Source organism: Dipodomys merriami, unplaced genomic scaffold, assembly GCF_024711535.1.
Source record: "Dipodomys merriami isolate MVZ:Mamm:240054 unplaced genomic scaffold, mDipMer1.0.p SCAF_14, whole genome shotgun sequence".
Classification (NCBI taxonomy): domain Eukaryota; kingdom Metazoa; phylum Chordata; class Mammalia; order Rodentia; family Heteromyidae; genus Dipodomys; species Dipodomys merriami.
Genome location: NW_027202715.1, coordinates 14,935,491 through 14,956,038, shown reverse-complemented (window position 1 = coordinate 14,956,038; position 20,548 = coordinate 14,935,491). Strand labels below are relative to the sequence as shown.

The 20,548-nt window shown below is 43.2% G+C and overlaps 1 protein-coding gene across 1 annotated transcript in view; it reads right to left on the bottom strand.

Moving 5' to 3' along the window:
* The window catches only part of Wdfy4 (WDFY family member 4), a 268,757-nt gene that overhangs the window by 93,777 nt on the left and 154,432 nt on the right, over window positions 1-20,548 (bottom strand). The window contains exons 42-45 of the mRNA XM_070020489.1: window positions 17,033-17,110; window positions 10,262-10,468; window positions 6,984-7,035; window positions 4,850-5,016 (exon numbers count right to left, since the gene is read on the bottom strand). Coding sequence (XP_069876590.1) covers window positions 4,850-5,016; window positions 6,984-7,035; window positions 10,262-10,468; window positions 17,033-17,110 — 504 coding nt within the window. The remainder of the gene's footprint in view (window positions 1-4,849; window positions 5,017-6,983; window positions 7,036-10,261; window positions 10,469-17,032; window positions 17,111-20,548) is intronic.

Sequence of the window (20,548 nt, the reverse complement as noted above, 5' to 3'; positions counted from 1 at the left end):
ACTTCCGGCTTTTTTCTTTTTGCTTATGTGGTGCTGAGGAATAGAACCCAGGGCCTCATGCATGCAAGGCAAGTGCTCTACCACTGAGCCACCTTCCCAGCCCCAAAGACCTTTTTGTGGTCAGGATATGGTAAAGACACTTGAATATCTATGTTCATTGCTGATCTATTCATAATAGCCAAGCCCTACAATGAATGAGTGGGTCAAAAAATGCGGTACATATGTAAATATGGAATTTTACTTATCTATTAGAAAAAAATAGTTTTATGTCATTTGCAGGGAAATGCATAGACATAGAATAAATCATATTAAGTGAAGCAAGCCAGGTTCAGAGAGACAAACGGCATATTTTCTCTCCTATGTGGAAGCTAGATCTAAAATGCAAATGTGCATGATAACATATACGGGGCTCAATACATTTACACACAAACAGACTAAAGGAGGATATACTTAGGGGAAGAATCCAAAAGTATAACTTCTCTGAACAAGTAATATACTGTTTATAAAAATTTTTACCAGGAAGTGGACACATGTTGGGGGGGAGAGGGCAAAGGAGGTATAGAAATGGAGGGATGAAGGGTGAGCAAGTACACTCATGGTATTCAATATACATTATGCAAAAAATGAAATACATAACTTGAGAGCAGGGATGGGATGGGAAAAATGGAGAAGAATGAAGGATGCAGTGTCATTGACTCATAAACACTGTATTCATAACCTGACTTACGGAATTGTAACCTCTTTGTACAACAACTTAATAATATCATTTAAATTTTTTGATTTAATTTAAAAATTAAATTTAAAAGACCCCTTTGGGCCCCAGAGTTTCCCATTCTGTGGAAACACCACTCTGGCTTGTCCCTGGCACACTCCATTTCCTGCGTTGAGAGCATCCATCAGTCTATGTGGAAGTGGCTTCATGGATTCACTGAGGGCCTTCCCCTTCCTCAGAGCCATGACATCCCTGGGTTCTAGGGATGGAGATACATGTTATAATAGCAGCTGTGAGCTCCCTCATCACAGAAGACAGAATATCAACGAGGGCATACTGCCCTCATTCCTCTTTGCCACAAACTGATGAGACAAGGAGTAAAATCGCAATTTGAAGAGAAAGGAAGTGACCTCCAGGGACTCCCATTCCTTCCCGGAAGTCTCTGAGCCTGTGAGTAACAGAGGTGAGACTGGGAATGGGTGGAGTCTGTACACAGCTCTCCGCGCAACCTCTGCCCAGTGGCCCAGAAGCATGTGCTGGATGCCCCACTTCTCCACGGAGCAGGCCTGTCTGGAGATCTGCTGACCCTGGGGAAACTCAGTGCATAGCTTACCCCAAACCAGAAGCAAAAAATACAACCAATGAAACAAATCATATCCGCTTATAGCCACGTGCTGAGAGCTAACACCTGTAACCTTAGCTACTCAGGAGGCTGCAATCTGAAGATGGCCATTCAAAGCCAGCCTAGGCAGGAAAGTTCCTGAAACTCTTAGCTCCAAGTAACCACTAAAGAGCCAGAAGTGCAGCTGCAGCTCAAATGTTAGACACCAACTTTGAGTAGAAAAAGCTAAGGGACAGTGTCCTGACCCTAAGCTCAAGTCCTAGTACTGGCACAACAATAAGTAAAAGAATAAACAGTCCTTGCAAAGAACCAATGTTCAGACAGAGGCAGAATCTCTTTGAAGTGGCACTATAACTGCTTCTAACTCACCTCCCCTGGACTCCCCCAGGCCCTCCAGCAGGCTCAGGGGCATCTCATGCTAAGTTGAGGCTGATGCCTCTCCTCTCCCAGACTCCCCTGCTGGCTATGCAGGCTCCCATCTAGACCTTCTAGGGACCCCTGCTGCCATAGCAAACCATGTATGACATTCATGACACATTCCCTGCTGTGACCAGGAAGCCAAGAGACTTGAAACTTAAGTAAAAACTGGTGAGGATGGAAAACAGCCTCTCCCTAGTCCTGGTCTGCCTCCACTATGGGGAAAGCAGTCATCTGTGAGCTTCAGACACTCCCCCGCCCCCTCAACAACAACCCTGAGGAAAAACATCACTGGGTGAGACTATCTGCAAAAAACAACTCTCAATGCTGGGCACAAGTGGCTCACACCTGTAACCCTAGCTACTCAGGAGGCTGAGATCTGATGATCAGGGTTCAAAGTCAGTCCCGGCAGAAAAGTCCCCAAGAGAGTCTTATTGTCAATTAACCACTCAAAACCTGGAAGTGGTGCTGTGGCTCAAGTGGTAGAGCGCTAGCCTTGAGCACAAAGAGGCTCAGGGACAGCGCCCAGGCCCTGAATTCAAGCCCCCCAACTGACAAAATGAAAACAAAAAAAACAAACAAAAACTCTCAAAAGCCAGCTGCTGGTGGATCATGCCTATAATTCTAGCTATTTGGGAGGCTGAGATCTGAGAATCACAGCTTGAAGCCAGCTGGGGCAGGAAGGTCCATGAGACTCTTATCTCCAATAAACTACCAAGTAAGCCAGAAGTGGAGCTGTGACTCAAGTGGTAGAGCACTAGCCTTGAGCAAAAACACTCAGGGACAACATGCCCACGTCCTGAGTTCAAGCCTCAGGACTGGGATAAAAATAAAATAAAATAAACCCTCTCAGACATAGAACTTGTATGGCCATGAGAGATGAGAGCCGGACCTCAGGGACAGGCCTGTAAACCCCAGACCTTGACCTCAGTCCTGCCCAGTGTGGGGCTGAACCCCCAGGCTGGTGTTGAGAGCACATGGCACCGGGCTGCCCTCAGTGACTCTCAGAAAGGGTGGACAGGTGTTGAAGAAGCAATGGGGACCAGGGACACCTGCATGGCAAGCAGTACTCCAGAGGTGTCTCCCACCCCGAGAACTTCAGCCCTGGAAACCCTGACATACACTAACCTAGGTATTGTGCTGAAGGGATTTCATAGCTGAAATTAAGGCTATAATACAGCTGATCTTAAAAGAAGATTTTCATGTGTTAGTTGGTAAGCCCATGCTGAGTGCCATAGCCACAACAGCAGAAACTGAGGGAATTCAAGCCAGCTCTTTCATCCAACCCATGCAACAGCAGGAGCAGTTTCACATCCTCTAGGAGTCTGCCTGGAACGGGTCCCTTGGGGGGACATCTGCGGTCTCAGAGACCTGCTCCTGCTCACCTTAGGTTCTCAGCTGAGCTCGTCACCTGCTCCTGGCAGTTCATCCAGGCCACTCAATCTGTAGGCCAGGATCAGAGCCACCCCACGGGCAGAGCACCCCTCAGCCCCATGCATGCCTCTCCAAGTGTGCCCTGTCTCCCCTCATCTGTTTTGCAGGGTGTCTCTTCCACTGACATTCCCATGTAAGAGCCCAGCTCACTAGTGAGACTGCAAAGCCCACCATTGCTCAGGCCTCTTGATTTGGGGGAAAGAAAGAAAGTTGAGTATGGATATGTGTGTGTGTGTGTGTGTGTGTGTGTGTGTGTGTGTCTGTGTGTCTGTGTCTGTGTGTGTGTGTGTGTGCCCTAGGGCTTGGATTAGAGCCTGGGCACTGTCCCTGATCTCTTTTACTCAAGGCTGGTACTCTGTCAAGCCACAGCTCTACTTCCAGCTTTTGGGGAGTTAATTGGAGATAAGAGTCTTATAGACTTTCCTGCCTGGGCTGGCTTCAAACTGTGATTTTCAGATCTCAACCTCTTGAGTAGCTAGGATTACAGGCATGAGCCAATGGCACTAGGTTGAAAATTAAGTCTTTAATGAGCACCTCACATCTACCCCATTCTGATCTAACCTCTTTCTTTCACCACCCCAACAAAGCCTGACCCAGAGTAGTAGGAAAGATCTGCCATATGCTCCATGGCATCTGCTGTTTATCATGTGGTCAAGTTGAGATTTGAACCCAGGTCTGCTTTCCTGTAAGATATATGCTTCTATTCCACCCTTACACTTGAGCAAGAGGGCCCTATTCTGGACATCCTACTTTATGAAGGTCCCCGTATGGCTTGGATGAATGTACCTCAAAATTCCATATGTAAAGGCTTGGTCCTTAAGATAACATATTAGGAAGTATGGTAGACATGTAAGAGGTAGGGCATATTGCTAGCCTGGGCAGAAAAGGCCAAAGGCTCTTATCTCCAATTAATCACAAAAAAACTAGAAGTGGAGGTATGGCTAAAATGATAGAGCATCAGCCTTGAGTAAAAAAGCTAATCAAGAGCACAAGGCCCTGAGATCAAGTCACAGTACTGGCACATACATGCAGACACACACATACACACACACACATACACACACACAAGACAAAGAAAGAAAGAAAGAAAGAAAGAAAGAAAGAAAGAAAGAAAGAAAGAAAGAAAGGAAGGAAGGAAGGAAGGAAGGAAGGAAGGAAGGAAGGAAGGAGGGAAGGAAGGAAAAAAAGAGAAAGAGATCAAGAATTCCTTTTTTTTCCGGTGGGGCTTGAACTCTGGGCCTGGGTGCTGTCCCTCAGCCCTTCAGCTCAAGGCTAGCACTCTACCACTTGAGCCACAGTGCCACTTCCAGCTTTTTCTGTGTATGTGGTGCTGAGGAATCGAACCCAAGGCCTCATGCATGCAAGGCAAGCGCTCTACCACTGAGCCATCTTCCCAGCCCAAGATCAAGAATTTTTAACTTAAAAGGGGCCCCTCAGATTGCTGTGAAAGTCAAGGTAGGAAGTTCCAGATTTCGCCTAATAAGTTGTTAGTTTAAGTGCCTGGCCCTGGGCCCACAAATTTTAGAGCCTATCCTTTTGCCCACTGATCAACTAGTAAACAGTTTTAATCATGAGTGGTGATCTTCCTTGCCACATGAGATAGGCCAGCTTGGTTCTCTCCTGTAGGAAAGCTCTTCATGTCTAAGCAGGGTGGCATGTATTACCTTTTCTTGATCCAGAAGCTCCTGTAAAATCACTTGTCTTTCCTGACACAGCTCCAAGAAATCTTCTGAGTGTAGACTTTCGTGCAAGGCAGGAAAGAATGTCAGCTGTGTGCAGTCTACAGCCACCTCATCAGGCTCCCTGTCATCTTCCTTGGGCATCAGGTCTTCTGCATATCATAAAACCACACACAGTTTGGGCATGAGCAGCCTGGCATCGCGTCATGAGGGAGAGAGCGCAGCATTCACCCATGTCATTGAGAAGAAAGTCAACGTTCGAGGACTGACGTGCACAGGGTGGCTTGCCACTGCTTCCAAAAATTAGACAATCCCTGCCCCCCATCCTGTGCTATACTGGTTACCACACCTGATAACTGACTCATCTGGGTGTGCCCATACCTACCCCCAGCCTCTGCAACTTCAAATTTCAGTCAGAAAAGCAGCTCAGTGTGTGTGTGTGTGTGTGTGTGTGTGTGTGTGTGTGTGTGTGTGTGTGTGTGTGTGTGTGTGTGTGTGTACTAGGACTTAAAACTCAGGACCTGGGTACTGTGTTCGGCTTTTTTACTCAAGGCTGGTGCACAACCACTTAAGCCACAACTCTACTTCTGGCTTTTTGGTAATCCATCGGGTATAAAAGTCTCACATCCTTTCCTGCCCAGGCTAGCTTTGAATCATGATCCTCAGATCTCAGCCTCCTGAGTAGCTAAGCTTATAGGCATGAGCCACTGGCACCTTGCTTATCCATTCTTTTACAAGAGTGTTGATTGTTCAAAACACAGCAGCAGCATCTTCTTATTGTAACAAAGGAGACAGCTCTCACCAGTGTACAGTCCCCTGTAAGGAAGCTCTTCTCTGTGCCTGACCCTTGAGGTAACATTTATCCATCCAGTCCTAGACAATGTGTAGGAATGTCAATGAAGAAATGACCTTTTTCTGCCTAAGGTCACACAGCTGCTAGAAATAGGGACAGGAGCTAAACAGAGCAGCCTTTTAATCTGTAGGTTGTCTGGCTTCCCAAATATTTTTTGTCTGTATAAGTATATGTACACATATTTTATTAATTTTTAACAAGCTAATAATATGTCATTTATACTTTTTCTTCACTAATACTTTTCACTCAAGAGTACATCATGGGCTGGGCACCCATGGCTCAGGAGATCTGAAGTCTGTGAGACTTTTATCTCCAATTGATCATAAAAAATGCCAGAAGTGGAGCTGTGGCTCAAATGGTAGAAAGCTAGCCTTGAACAAAACAGCTCAGAGACAGTGCCCAAGCCCTGAGTTCAAGCCGCAGGACTGGCATACACACACACACACACACACACACACACACACACACACACACACACACACACACACACACACTGTGGTCACATTTCCATTCCATTTAAATTTTTCTGCACAACCTCAAAGGCTGTGAAATGTTCTATTATTAGGTTTTTATTAAATGCTCTATTATTATCACTAATCAACCCATCCTATTTTTCAGAGAGGCAATAGGTTCAATGTTCGCCATTCTGGGGGTGGCTGCCCACCATCTTTTCTGCACAGTTGTGTGGTCTCATGAACCTGCCTCTTCCCCATCCAAATGGTCTCAGAGCAGCCACGTTGTTCATGACTACAAAGCATGAACCACGTTGCTGAACCACAATAGGAATTTCTCAATTTGAAACTGTCTCCTCAGGTTGTTACAAAGGTCAAGGCAGGAAGCCACCAAAGATTTTACCCAACAATTTGTTAATTTGAGTTGCATCTTTAAAGGCTTCTAAAGACAACCTGGGGTAGACACACAAACTTAAAAGCCTGTCCTTTTGCTCATTGATTGACTAATTAATAGTTAGATCACCCTTCTCACGTATGTAAAGATACCTTGTTTCTCTCCTATGGAACATTCTTAGTGAGTAACCAGGGTGGCATATATTATCCTTTCCTTGATCAAGAAGCTCTTGTAAAATCGCTGGTCTTTCCAGACTTAACTCTTATCTCTAATTAACGAGCATGAAGCTGGAAATGAATGTGTGTGTCTCAAAGTGGAAGAGTGACACCGTTGAGGAAAAAAAAGCATCATATTGAATTAAACTACTAAATATAGCTTAATTTTATTAAAGGAAAAAACATAAATTAATGAACCTAATACCTTGATTTTCCGCCTTGGTTTGAGACGTACCACCCTTTCTATCTTGGTTTGCCTAAAACAGGAGCAGAGAAAAGTGAAATTAAACCCTGAATACTATGTTTATGGCCCTCTCCCTGCCCTTAGATTCACAACCACACACACACACACACACACACACACACACACACACACACACACACACACACTCACTTTTTCTGATAACTCAAGAAGCAGGGAAAGGAAAATGTGAAATCCTACAGGACCACAATAAAATGCAAGTATTAATGTTCCTGAGTCAAAGGGAAAACCCACAGTCTTCCATTAAGTAGGATTTACAGTAATTACCAAAGACAGACTAAGATGGGATTAGAGAACATGCAGAATGTCTGAGCATGGCCTGCTCTAGAGAGGGACAGAGCTGGGGTGGGGGAGAGGAAGGGAACACCAGAGAGCAGAACCAAAGTAAGCAGTCCACTGGGCTGGTGACAAGGACAGATTGTGTCAGAAGCTCTGGTTCTGTTCTCTAGTTGTTCCCTTCCTCTCCCCTTTCCCCCTGCCCCCGTCCTCTCTCTGTCCCAAGTGCTTATTGGATAAATTAAATATATATATATTTGTGTGTGTGCCAGTCCAGCTTCTTTTGCTCAAAGCTAGCACTTGAACCACAGCTCCATTTTTGTGGGACTTTGTGTGTGTGTGTGTGTGTGTGTGTGTGTGTGTGTGTGTGTGTGTGTGTGTGTGTGTGTGTGTGTGTGTGTGTGTGTTCCTTTTTTTTCTGAGGTAAGAGTCTCACTGGCTCACCTTACCTGGGCTATCTTCCCACAGCAATCCTCAGAGTTCAGCTTCCTGAGTAGCTAGGATTATAGGCATGAGCTACCAGCACCCAGCATAAATATAGTTTTCTCCTTAGGTTTGAGGATTTTAGTATGGATATCAAAATGGCAGGGTTGCATATTAAAGAGCATAGTTAACACGGTACCTTGAGATGGATGTGGATACAGAAGGTTCAACTACAGCACCCCGAGGTTTGCAAGAGTGCCTTTCAGAATATTTTACATTATGAATGTTCAATGAGGACATGAGAAACTAACAGACTGATATTGCCTAGGATTCAAGTTCATTTCCTCTGCTCATTAAAGGGCAGGAAAGTGTTTAAAGAAGACGGAGCAGACTAACTTGAAAGCAAAAGAACAATGAAACAGATTCCTTGCACACGGAGGAGGGCCAGAACCAGGAGCCCAAAGTCTCTCTCTCAGGACCCGCTAGATACAGGGTCCCCTGTTCTCCTTCCCCTAGTGCCATGCTTCTGGTCTATTGGTTGAGGAGTGCACAGGTGCTGCTGGGAGTCTTCTGATTGGTGATCCTGCTCCCTCCCTCCCTTCCTTCTGTGGTGCACAAGCACAGAAGTTTCTCTGTGATTGGATGGACAGCTAGGAGGACAGTGTCGGACCATAACCATAAAGTGTACCTGTGTGCCTCTTGCCTGTGTGAACCACTTAGATCACTGGCTTGAGCTTGTGGAAATCACTACATTCAAGAGATTTTTATTGTAAAACTAGTTCCAGGATATGCTCATACCATAAATAAGGCAATAGCATTGCAAGTTCTAAGTTCTCAATGACAAAGAATTTGTCCCGGCAGACAATGGCCAGAGTGGTTCTTTCCATAGCCTGGTTATCCAGATGGTGAGTCTCTTAAACTCAGTGACAACTCCCATCTCTATCTGTGTGCTCCTTCTAAATACTACCTTCTACTCCTTCTACCATCTAGCTACCTCCTCCTTCTTAGTGTCTCTCTTCCGTTAAATGAAATCAATAGCAAGCTATGGAGCCAGGTGCCCCAAATCCTAGGTACTCAGGAGTCTGAGATCTGAGGATCACAATTTAAAGCCAATCTAGGCAGGAAAGTCCATGAGACCCTTATCTCTCTCATCTTAACCACCAAAAAGCTGGAAGTGGAGCTATGGTAGAGCACTAGCCTTGAGCAAAAAAGGTCAGGGACAGAACCTAGGCCCTGAGTTCAAGCCCCAGTGTGCACATACACACTCACACTCAGAAAATGTTATAGGCTGAACAACTGTGGCCCACACCTGTAACCCTATTTGAAAGGCTAAAATTGTTAGGATAATGGTTTAAGACCAGCCCAGGCAGAAGAGTTCACAAGATACAGTCTCAATGGAGGGCTAGATAGGATGGAACGCTCTTGTGGTACTAGTTACCGCTGGGTAGCCTAACATCAGTGAATCATGCTCAGGCATGCAACTGAGCAGGAAGTGAGACCCCACCTCAAAAATAATCAGCTTTCCCTCCCTACCACCCAGACATACCACTCCTGGGCTTCTAACCAGAACATCACAAGACAGAATGCCATAAAGACACTTGCACATCTATGTTCATTGCTGCACTATTCACAATAGCCAAGCTATGGAAACAGCCCAGATGCCCTACAATGGATGAGTGGATCCAAAACATCTAGAATCTATACACAATGGAGTTTTACAGGGGCATTAGAAAGAATAGTATTATGTCATTTGTAGGGAAATGAATGAACCTAAACAAATAAGGTTAAATGAGATAAGCCAAGCTGAGAGACACAAACAGCATATGCTTTCTCTCATATGAGGAAGCTAGATCTGACATGATAAATTATACAAGACGCTCGGCATTCACACATAGTGAGACCAAAGAAGGATACTCTTTGGAGAGGAACACAAAAGTGCAATGCCTATGTGCATCTGATCATATAAAATAATGTTTATTGAAATGACCTCCAGGGAATGGAAACAAGATATTTGTTTCTCTGTTGTTTTATTTTCTTTTTATCTTGTTTATCTGTCTTTGAGAGGATGAGAGGCACAGAAATTGAAGGACAATGTGAACAAACGCAGTGAAGGTACTCACTAGACCCTATGTTGAAAATGAGCTATACAACTTGTAGGTAGGGACAGGAGGGAAAAATTGGGGGAGAAAGCAAGGGAAGGGGTGACATTGTCCTAAAACAGATGTACTCTTTACCTGACTTTTGTAACTGTCACCCCTCTGTACAATAACAATTTAAAATTTAAAAAAATAAATCAGCAGAAAATAGGACTGGTAACATGGCTTAGTGACTCAGTGGTTAAAGTGTTTAGAAAGCCAAGTACCACAGTTGAAATACCAGAACCACAAGAAAACAAACAACAGCAAAACAATGTCTCTACATTTACCTGTATAACTCTTGTCTCCTACATGTTGTAAACATGATCCTGGATGGGTAGCTGAGCCAATTTCCTCATATGCTTACTCTCACTGCCTTAGGCTTACCTTGCCCATGCCTGGGCTCAGGGCCTCCCGTGGAGACAGGCATCTGAGGCGCTTCCTCATGTGAGCAGGGCCTTCTCTCCAATCCAGTTCCCACTGGGCACGTGGCCTGGCTCCTGCCATCTGGCCCCATAAGCCCAGCTCCCCAAAGAGCTGTTCCTGAATCCTGGCCCAGGCACTGGCTGCCTTCAGGTGCCCACATCTTCGCCTCTGGGAAGCAGAAATACAACATTATCCTTGGACACTTTTTCCAGTAGGCTCCAAATGAACAGGCCAAGTGCTCTGCGATTAGTTAAGAAAGATTCCCCTCTGGGTATTCCCCAGGAACCCTCAGGGTATATACAGTGTCCCCTCTGGATCAGGAGCAGGCCAGAAGAAGCTGACCCCAGCCGCCAGACCGCTGGTGAGGGCAGAGAGCAACAGACCCTGAAAGTGTTGAGGCTAACCTGCTGAGTAGACAGATGTTTTGTACATGGACATGGAATTTCACCATGGCCCCTACTCTTCCAAAATAATGCTGAACATACATCTTCTAGTGACCTGGACTGGAGGGAGAGTGGAATTAACAGCCCTGCCACAGCTGGATGATCTGAGCAAGTCATTCCCATCTCTGACCTCATTTAACCTCCAGCTATTAAATGAGACAACTGGTCTGGATGATATCTCAGGGCCTTTCAGACTCTAATATCTTGTGATTGTGTGTTTGAGTGTGTGTGTGTCAGTATATGGGTACAATGTATCTTGATCAATGGCACCCCTTCCATCCTTCTCCCCACCAACCCCACCCATCCCCTCAACTTATCTGATTTCACTTTCACATATGCATATTGTATTATAACTATATTTACCCACTCTTCTTTCCATTCATCTGTTTCCCTCCCCTGGACCTCTCCCTCTCCTTGTATGTTCCAGATTCCTGGTATTCATTTTGTTAAGTTGTATAAATTAGTTGTTTGAAGCCGTTAAACAATGTTAATCCATGCTTCAGTCAATATGTTGGTGTATAGATGCATATGACCCTCTCTTGTTTCATATATGTTCATAGTTTAGGTCTAACCTCCACATGTGAAAGAAAGCCTGTGCACTTGTTGAATGTCCAAGCATTCGAGAAGGTTCACATAAAGTAAAACTTTCTATGTTAATGATGATCATCCCATCAGTTATTTATGAAATTCTATTTGGTTTTATGGTCTCGGATTGTTTTCTACTCTAGTACCATTTAAGGATAAAAGGGGCCAAATATGCTGAAATAGATCATTTGTAATTATGAAAATAAAACAAGGGAATCTGTTGGGGATACTTATTTGGGGGAGGGAAAGGGGTCAGGCGTGTGAGATAAGGGGTGATTGATTGGAATACAGTGTATATATGTGTAGAGATGTAACAATGAAATCCCCCCTAATATAAGCTAATAAACATTACATACTATGTTATACATAATACATGTAATATCTATAATATATGTATGTTACATATGTTATATATTACACCCTACACTGCTGTTATGTCTGTTGTATAATACTTATATATTATATGTGTTATAAAAATACACCCTACACTGCTGGTATAGTCCACCCTGAGGTGGCATACATCACCGTGTCAGTGAAATATCATCATCAGGTCTGGACAATTGAATCGATGCTGTAATAACTGACATCAGTACTGACAATTACCACCAGCAGAGGCACACATCAGGCCAACCTCCTCACCTGCTTCATCTCATTGTTCTCTACTCAGTGGGCAACATGAGTAAAACTTTTCCATCATCCCCAGGAAGATACAAGCCTACCCAGGAGAAGTGGCTTTTCCAGGGGCTAGGAGCAGTCACACTGAGACTTAACTACTCAAGAATGCTAGCCTTGAGATAAAAACAAACAAAAAACTCAGAGACAGTACCCAAACCCTGAGTCTGAGCCCCAAGACCTGGCACAGGAAAAAAAAAAAGATAGGGTGAATGCTTAAGATCCCATTATCTTCAGCAAAGGGTGATTACATCTGCATTCTTTTAAATATCTAGAGTGTCTTAAATATTTAAAAACTTGGAAAGTATTTTCATGGATTAGCTTGAAAAATGCTGATTTTTCTCAAAAATACCTAATCAATGGTAAAATTACACGAATTTCTCAAACTCTCCTAACCTCAGTCAGGCCCTGTTGATGACAATGGCCCAGGCTTACATTTCAGGGGACGGGTCAGATCCCACCTTTCTGGGTTCAGTGGGTCCCTGCTGTCCTTCCTACAGACCAGGAAGACCAGGCAGAAACCCACAGAGTTCCCCCAGCACACCTTCCACTCTTACAACAGAAATGTCAAGTTCTTGATGAGATGCGAATCAGTGTTTAATAAACAAACTCCTCTCCCTCTGCTGCAACTGATAATACACTGAGTCATGTGGGGACTGGCCTGAGAGGCCTGTCCAGCAGGCACATAACTGTACCATGCCCTCCAGGCCCTGAGGACATCAGGGTACCCACAGTAAAAGCCCAGGGCAAGGGGGCCGGGGGGGGGGGGAACCAGACCTGCTGGCTGATCCCTGGGACAGCCACCACAGGGCACACCCACCCCACTGCCCCTATCAGGATAGTGGAAGGCTGGTACAGACCCCACATCCCAGGAACCCCTAATCCCAGTAAGCATGCTCTAAAGTATGCTTCAACAGATGGAATACGATCTGGAGAGCAGTGCCTCTCATGACTATTGCCCCTGGCACCACACCCCACCTCCCTTCATAGGTACACCAATGGTTCCCTCCATTTCACCAGTCCTCAACCCCCACAGGTAGTAATGGTTCTTTCCACCCCACCAAGCCTCACCCCCCCCCATAGGTATGCTAGTTGGTTCCTTCCAACCCACCAAGCCTCCATAAGTTTGCTAATGGTTCCTCCTCCTCTCCCCAGTTTGGTGCCAACTCCTGTCCTGTGGATACCTCTTCACCTAAACCTCTACTAAGTTGTAAACTCCTTCAAGGCAAAGCAGTGGCATAATTACTGCATTTTCTACACCTTGCATAGGCTTTGGAACAAAGAAGTTGCTCATAAATAATACAAACCATAAGGTTTTAATACCACATGTCATATTTTCTAGTGATTAATCTTCTTAAAATTTTTATCAATAAAACTAGTATGTAACCACATACCGGATATCTATAGTCTACTGCCACTGTCCTAGCCAGATGCTTTCACATGGGCTACTATTTAATATTTACAGTTTAGAAATGCTCTGCTGTTTAAAAAGGGAAGAGGGGAGGGGAGGAGGAGAAGGAGAAGAGGGGAGGGAAGAGGAGGAGAAGGAGGAGAAGAAAGAGGAGGAGGAAGAGAAGGAGGAAGGAGGGAAAAGAAGTAAAAGTAGAAGGAGACAGAAAAAAGGAAGGAAGGAAGGAAGAGAGGGAGGGAGGGAGGGAGGGAGGGAGGGAGGGAGAGAGGGAGAGAGGGAGGGAGGGACCGAGGAGCAGGCCAGGAAAGGCAGCCCTTGGGGTTCCAATAGGGCTCTGACTGTCCTAATCATCCCTGTGTTAACCCTGAAGGAATCAAGTCTACAAAGGTGCTGTAAAGACCTGAACTTGCCCTTACCAGGTTGCCCTTATCAATCCACGGCACTTTGGATAAAAAGCAAAAACTCTAATTGAGCACAAGCCCAGTGGCTTGGCCCTGCTCATCCTCACCCTGTGTCTCCCAGCTCAAAACTCCTAATCATTTTTTCCTTTTAGTAATCACTGACATCCAACTTTTTCCTGCCTCAGGACCTTCACACAGGCCCTCTCCCTAGCTCAAACACTGCTCCCTGAAGGAGTTCAGCCCATACTCTCTCTCCTGCAGTTTTCAGTTTAAAAAGTCATTTCCTTGACCCATGCAAACGAAATCCAATCCCCCTTATAAACATTCCTTGTATTCGCATATTATCTATTGGGTTGTGAAGTTATTTAATGTATGCAATATCTGAGTTACTATTCACTGGCAGAAATTTCCTCCTATTGTCTGGCCTCAGTCTCATCTGCTGTTGGAAATTTACTCTCTCCCCTAAACCCCCTTTTTCCTGGGAAAAGAATATCAATGGGAACAAAATTGTGAAATAAAAAGAAAACAGAACAAAATTATTGGTAAAGGGCAAAAACCTCTTGGTAAAGGCAGATCAGGAGTCAGCCTTTGTCCCTTCTCCATCCTTGCTAAAAAACAAAAGAACATCTCTCCCTCACTCAAGTTTACCAGGCTGTCAGCTTTGCAGAAGGCTACTGACCACCTTGAGGCTTATCACCAGCTGCACTGAGCTGCTGTATTAGTCAGGAGCTTATAATAAAAATCATTTCTGTAGTAGTGTCAATAGCATTGATAGTAATGGTCATGCTGCTAAGTCAAGCTTATGTTCTGCCTACGCTCTTGTGACTCAAGGCTATGTTTTTGCTGTTTTGCTTCTGTAACCTTACTTGCTTGCCTCAGTAACAGGGCCTTAGGCCCAACAATTGAAGACCACCATTGAATGGTTCCACTATGGGCAGTCAATTGAAAATTATTATGTATGATATTTACCATAAAGAACAAATGAATTTAAAGGTCATATAACTATAACCAATGAAAATGAGCCAAACCTGCCTGGCATGGCTTGTCTATGTAATTCTTTGTAACTTATCCCTATAAAAACCCATCCTGCCCTGAGCTCCGGGCCGTTCTCCTACTTTCCCAGTAGTAGGAAATGGTCCCCGCATGGTGGTAATAAAGTTCCTAGCCCTTTTAACTGGGTGTCCTGGAGTCTCTTTTGGATCTGGGATATAATAATGTATATCCACATTTTATAGTGGGGCTGAGACCAAAGCCCAAGCCTGTGTGCTTGCTATCACGGTGAGGCAGGGCAGGCTAGAGAAAATGAAGCACTGAATCTATTGAGGATTCTATTAGAAACACAGAAGCGTTATCTTCTTTGCTTTAACCCTTACACTTCTTCATAAGCTGAAGTATTGGTACAAAGAAAAATGAGAAGACTAAGAGCAGCTTTCTCCATCTGACCTTGCCTTCTGGCCCAAAATAATGAATGTACTCTAAAACCTGAGCGGGATTTCATAAAGAAAGATGTGTGGTAATGAGGAATCAAATCCAGAGCCTCATGCATTCTAGGCAAGCACTCTACCACTAAGCCATGTTCCAATCCAGTAACCTCACCCCTGGGCATTTACCCAAATGATCACAAACAAGACCACACTAAAACTACCAGCACAACCATGTTCACTGCAGCATTATTTACCATAGCTAAGATACGGAACCAATCCAAATGCCTCTCAGTAGATGAATAGAACAAGAAAATGTGATATGCGTGCGTGCACGTGCGTGCGCACACACACACACAATGGAATTCTATGCTTCCATCAAAAAGAATGACATCACCTCATTTATAAGGAAATGGAAAGACTTGGGAAAAAATCATATTAAGTGAAGTAGGCCATACCCAAAGACACATAGGCTCCATGGTTTCCCTCATTTGTAATAATTAGTATATATCTAGTATAGTCCTAGAAGAGGCTCTCAATAGCTCAATAGCTATGTATATATAGCCATATAAAATGATGTTAATTGAAATGAACTCCAAGATATAAAAACAAGATTCTTTTGATGTTTGTTTTTAATGTACTTTGTGAAGTCATTTCTTTCTTTCTTTCTTTCTTTTTTCCTTTGGTTTATGCCCTGTTGTCACTGTTTTTGTTTTTGTTTTTGTTTTGGTACCCTATATCTTGTATATACATTTATCTGATTTGGAAAAGGGAAGGAGAATAACAAACTGGTGAAACAAAGGATAAAGAGTGAACCAAAGCAACAGTGATACTCACCAGACAATATGTTGGAAATGAATTTTACATCTTGGGGGAGGGGAGTCAAGGTAGAGGGAAAGTGGGAGAGAACAAGGGAGGGGGTAACACTGTTTGACAAGAAATATACTCATTACCTTACTTGTGCAACTGTAACCCCTCTGTACATCACCTTTACAATTAAATTAAATGTTTTAAAAAGAAGAAAGACATGTATCCTGGAGAAAATAACTTGGGAAATATCTTGGGAAAATAACTCCTCCTGACACAAGTGTTCATCTCAAGGATGGACATGTATCTTGAAAGATGTATGGGAGAACCTATCCTTTCTTTGAAGGGAGGTCCAAACATAATGATCAAAGTTTAATGAGCATGTCAGTCTTAAGAGACCCTGAGCCCAGTGATAAAATAACACTAAGAGATTCAATGTGCCAGGTATGAGAACAAAGAGAAACACTTACCCTAGAACAACTTTAAGTCCAACCCTGCCTTTATCACAAATGTCCCCCATGTTAAAGTGCTCAGGTGTCTCTGCTTTGAGCACCCGCGCTCTCTGTTAGAGTGTGCCTCTGTTTTTCTGCTTCTCTCTTGTCTGCTTGCTCAACAGTCTGCCAAGTTATCCTACCACTGTCACTTGTCCTGAAGTTCTTATTCTGTGATCAAAGTTAAGGACCTGGGACTAAAACTGTAAGTGTAGGATCCCTACTGCTAGAGGAAAACTTTGCAAACCCTACCTGGAAGTGGTGACAGCCCCAGCAGGGTCCAAGGCACCAAGGGATCTCCTGGTGGAGGAAGATGATCAGGGCTGCAATCCTGTATCCTCGGCTGCTGATTTATGAGCACTAAGCCCTTGAGTCAACTTCATAAACCACTGGTGACCACTTATTGACTTACACAATGTAAAACCTGAACCCAAGGCCCTTCTAATTTTTTTATTTGATTCATGGTGGACATGGAGAAAAGAGACTCTCTTTGTTTCTTACCTGGACATGGTCTTTATATAAAGAGGCATAGAACTCCTGTCCTCTTCGTCGGTAGTTCTCTATACAGGATACAAAATCCTGGAGAGAGACAAAGCAAATCACATCTCAGTGCTACCTGTGAGATTAGCTAAGTACTTCTCCATTCTGACCAGCTGCCAGGGGAACATGGTTAAATCAGTTGCAGCCTCATGAACGAGGGTTCAGCCTGTGGGGATCTGTCGCACACTAACATGTTCACTAGCATGGGTTACCTCCTCTTCCTCTAGAAATGGGACCAGCCTTCCTTCCTCCCAAGAATAAATCCAAAAATACAACTGTTGAATAACCAGCCTTAATAAAGCATAGAGCCACCCAGAGCTAGTAAGACTTGCAGAGCCAAGATTCTAGACAGAAAACTTATTACTTAAAGACAATAAAAATATATTTTAAAAAGATAAAATCAATTCACTTTTGTTGAATAGCAACTCCTTTGTACAACTATTTAAAAATAATAAAACACATTTTTAATTAAAAAATAGGACTGGAAATGTGGCTTAGTGGTAGAGTGCTTGCCTAGCATGCATGAAGCCCTGGGTTTGATTTCTCAGTACCACATCAACAGAAAAAGCTAGAAGTGGTGCTGTGGCTCAAGTGGTAGAGTGCTAGCCTGGAGCAAAAGAAGCTCAAAGATAATGCCCAGGCCCTGAGTTCAAGCCCCAGGACTGGCAAACAAATAAACAAACAAAAAAAGTTGGGTGCTGGTGGCTCATACCTGTAATCCTAGCTACGTAGGAGCTTGAGATCTAAGAATCACAGTTCAAAGCTGGCTAAGGCAGGAAACTTTGTGAGATTCTTATCTTTCATTAACCACCAAAAATCCAGAAGTGAAAACTGTGGCTCAAGTGGTAGAGCACTATCCTTGAGCAAAAGCTCAAGGACAGTGCCCAGGCACTGAGTTCAAAGTCCCAGGGCCAACACACACACACACACACACACACACACACACACACACACACACACACACACACACACACACACACACACACACACACACACACACACACACACACACAGTTAAATGGTGGCTGTTTTTCTTTTAAAACAAGGAACAAAGAAGGATTCTTTCACTGTTCCCATTCTCCATACAAGTTCTATCCAGTGTAATAACACAAGCAAAGGAAATAAAACTTATTCAGGTTGAAAAGAGTTAGACACTCTGTGAGTTCCCAAGGTAAATACCAAACAAACAAATAAATCCTAAAACTTAATAAGGCCATGAGATATACTATCAACAAAAACATACCAATTATATTTCAAAATAATGACAATGTATGCTAAATTAAAAGGCACAGTATTATTTAAATATCCCAGATACTTAGATGCAAATCTAACAGAACACAAATAGGACTGATATGCTGTAAACTACAAAATGTAGATGAAAAAGTCAAAGACTAAATACAAGAAGGGTATACCATGTTCAAGAATTGGGAGGCTCAACACTGAATATCATTTCTTCCCAAATAAAAGGTATAATTCCAATCAAAATCCCAGCAAGATTCCATGTAAAGATAAGATTGTTTTTAAAAATCATATTAAATAGCAAAGGAATAAGGAAAGCAGAAACAATTTTGAAAGTTATAACTAAAATGAGCATTGTTTTCACATATTTCAATATCATCCAGTTATAGTAATGAACAATGTATATGACTGCAAAAAAACAGGAAAGAAACAAGGAAGGAAGGAAGGGAGGGAGGGAAAGAGGGAGGAAGGAAGGAAGGAAGAAAGGAAGGAAGGAAGGAAGGAAGGAAGGAAGGAAGGAAGGAAGGAAGGAAGAGAAAGAGCAAAAGGAAAGCTATCTAAAATATAGCTTTTGAAACTTCATCAGAAATCTTTACATTTCTTGGTTAGAAATGTATATATCCATATCTATTTTACTTTACTGATTTGCATTTTTGCTCTTTTTACAGTCACATATATTTACCTGTCAAGTGCCATAATTTTGTTCTTTCTCATGGCTGAATAATACTCCACTGTGAATAGGAATACCACATTAAAAAATCCATTCATCAGTTGTAGGGCAACTGGGCTATTCCCATAGCTTGGAGATTATAAACAGTGCTGTAATTATCATAAATGCCTCTATTCTATTCTGACTTCCACTCCTTATATCTATTCCCCAAAGTGATATGACCAGATCATATGGTAGTTTTATTTTTAGTTTTTGAGGGTACTCCATACTAATTTCCATAGAAGCTGCACTAATTTATATCCCCACAACAGTGTATAAAGGTTCCTTTTCCCCAGCATTCTTGTCAGCATTTCTCATGTGTAGTTAGCCCTTGTACTATTAGTTAATGAACTAATAATAATAAAAGAATGTCCTTGATGAAAAAGTACAAACTATTGTTTTTCTTAAGTATCAACTCCTGAAGGTACTTCTTCTAAAGGTCTGTGTGATAAAATGGGAAGTTTGCAAAAAGCACTCTTTTCTTATGGTGCTGGTCCTGAACTCAGGGCCTACCTACTGTCCCTTGGCTTTTTTGCTCAAGACAAGTGCTGTACTACATGAGCCACAGCTCCACTTCGAGCTTTGTGGTGCTTAATTGGAGATAAGAGTCTCACAGACTTTCCTGCCTGGGCTGGCTTCAAGCCTTGATCCTCAGATCCTAGCCTCCTGAGTGGCTAGGATTACAGATTTAACAGCACTCTCGAATAAATAAACAAATAAATAAAATGTGACAGCTCTTTCAAGCAAGCGCTCTTGTGTAATTGGTACACATATAGGCTGAGCCAACAGCTTCTGTTATAGAAGATCATTTTTATTTGAAAGAACAAAATAGATGGACAGACAAAATTATAGTCAAGAACAGTTGATTACCAAGTAGATACAGTCTCAAAAAGTGAACCAACTGAGTCTGCTATCTCAAATAAAGTAAGTGATGGCATCTGCTGCCCAAAAGTAATCACACTTGAGCTTTCAAGCAAAGACATTGAATTGTTGAAAACTTGTGTGTTTCTGTGAGCTTTGGCAATTTCCCATTTGTTAAGATTTCTCTGATAAGATCTGGGGTATAATATTCCATCTTGCATAATGACAGGTATGAACAATTGGGAGCTCTGTGGAATGCAGAAATCTGGTATTCCTAATACATGACACAAAAACCTGCATGGGTTCAAATGTCTATCCCAAGTGCAAGGCAAGCCAGAACAGCAGCATGTCACATACTAAAAGAATTCCACTGATAGAGTACAAATATTCTTTAAGAAATCACTAATTAACCCGTGGCTCATGCATGTAATCCTAGCTACTCAGGAGGTTGAGATCTGAGATCGAAGCCAGCCTGAGCAGGAAAGTCTATGATACTCTTACCTCCACTACATTACTCAGAAAAAGCCAGAAGTGCCACTGGGGTTCAAAGTGGTAGAGCCTTCAGCACAAATTGGCTCATGGACAGTGCCCAGGCCCTGAGTTCTAACTCCAGGACCAGCGGGGGGAAAACAATTCAATAAAGCATCAAATCATATCAGTCTTTTCAC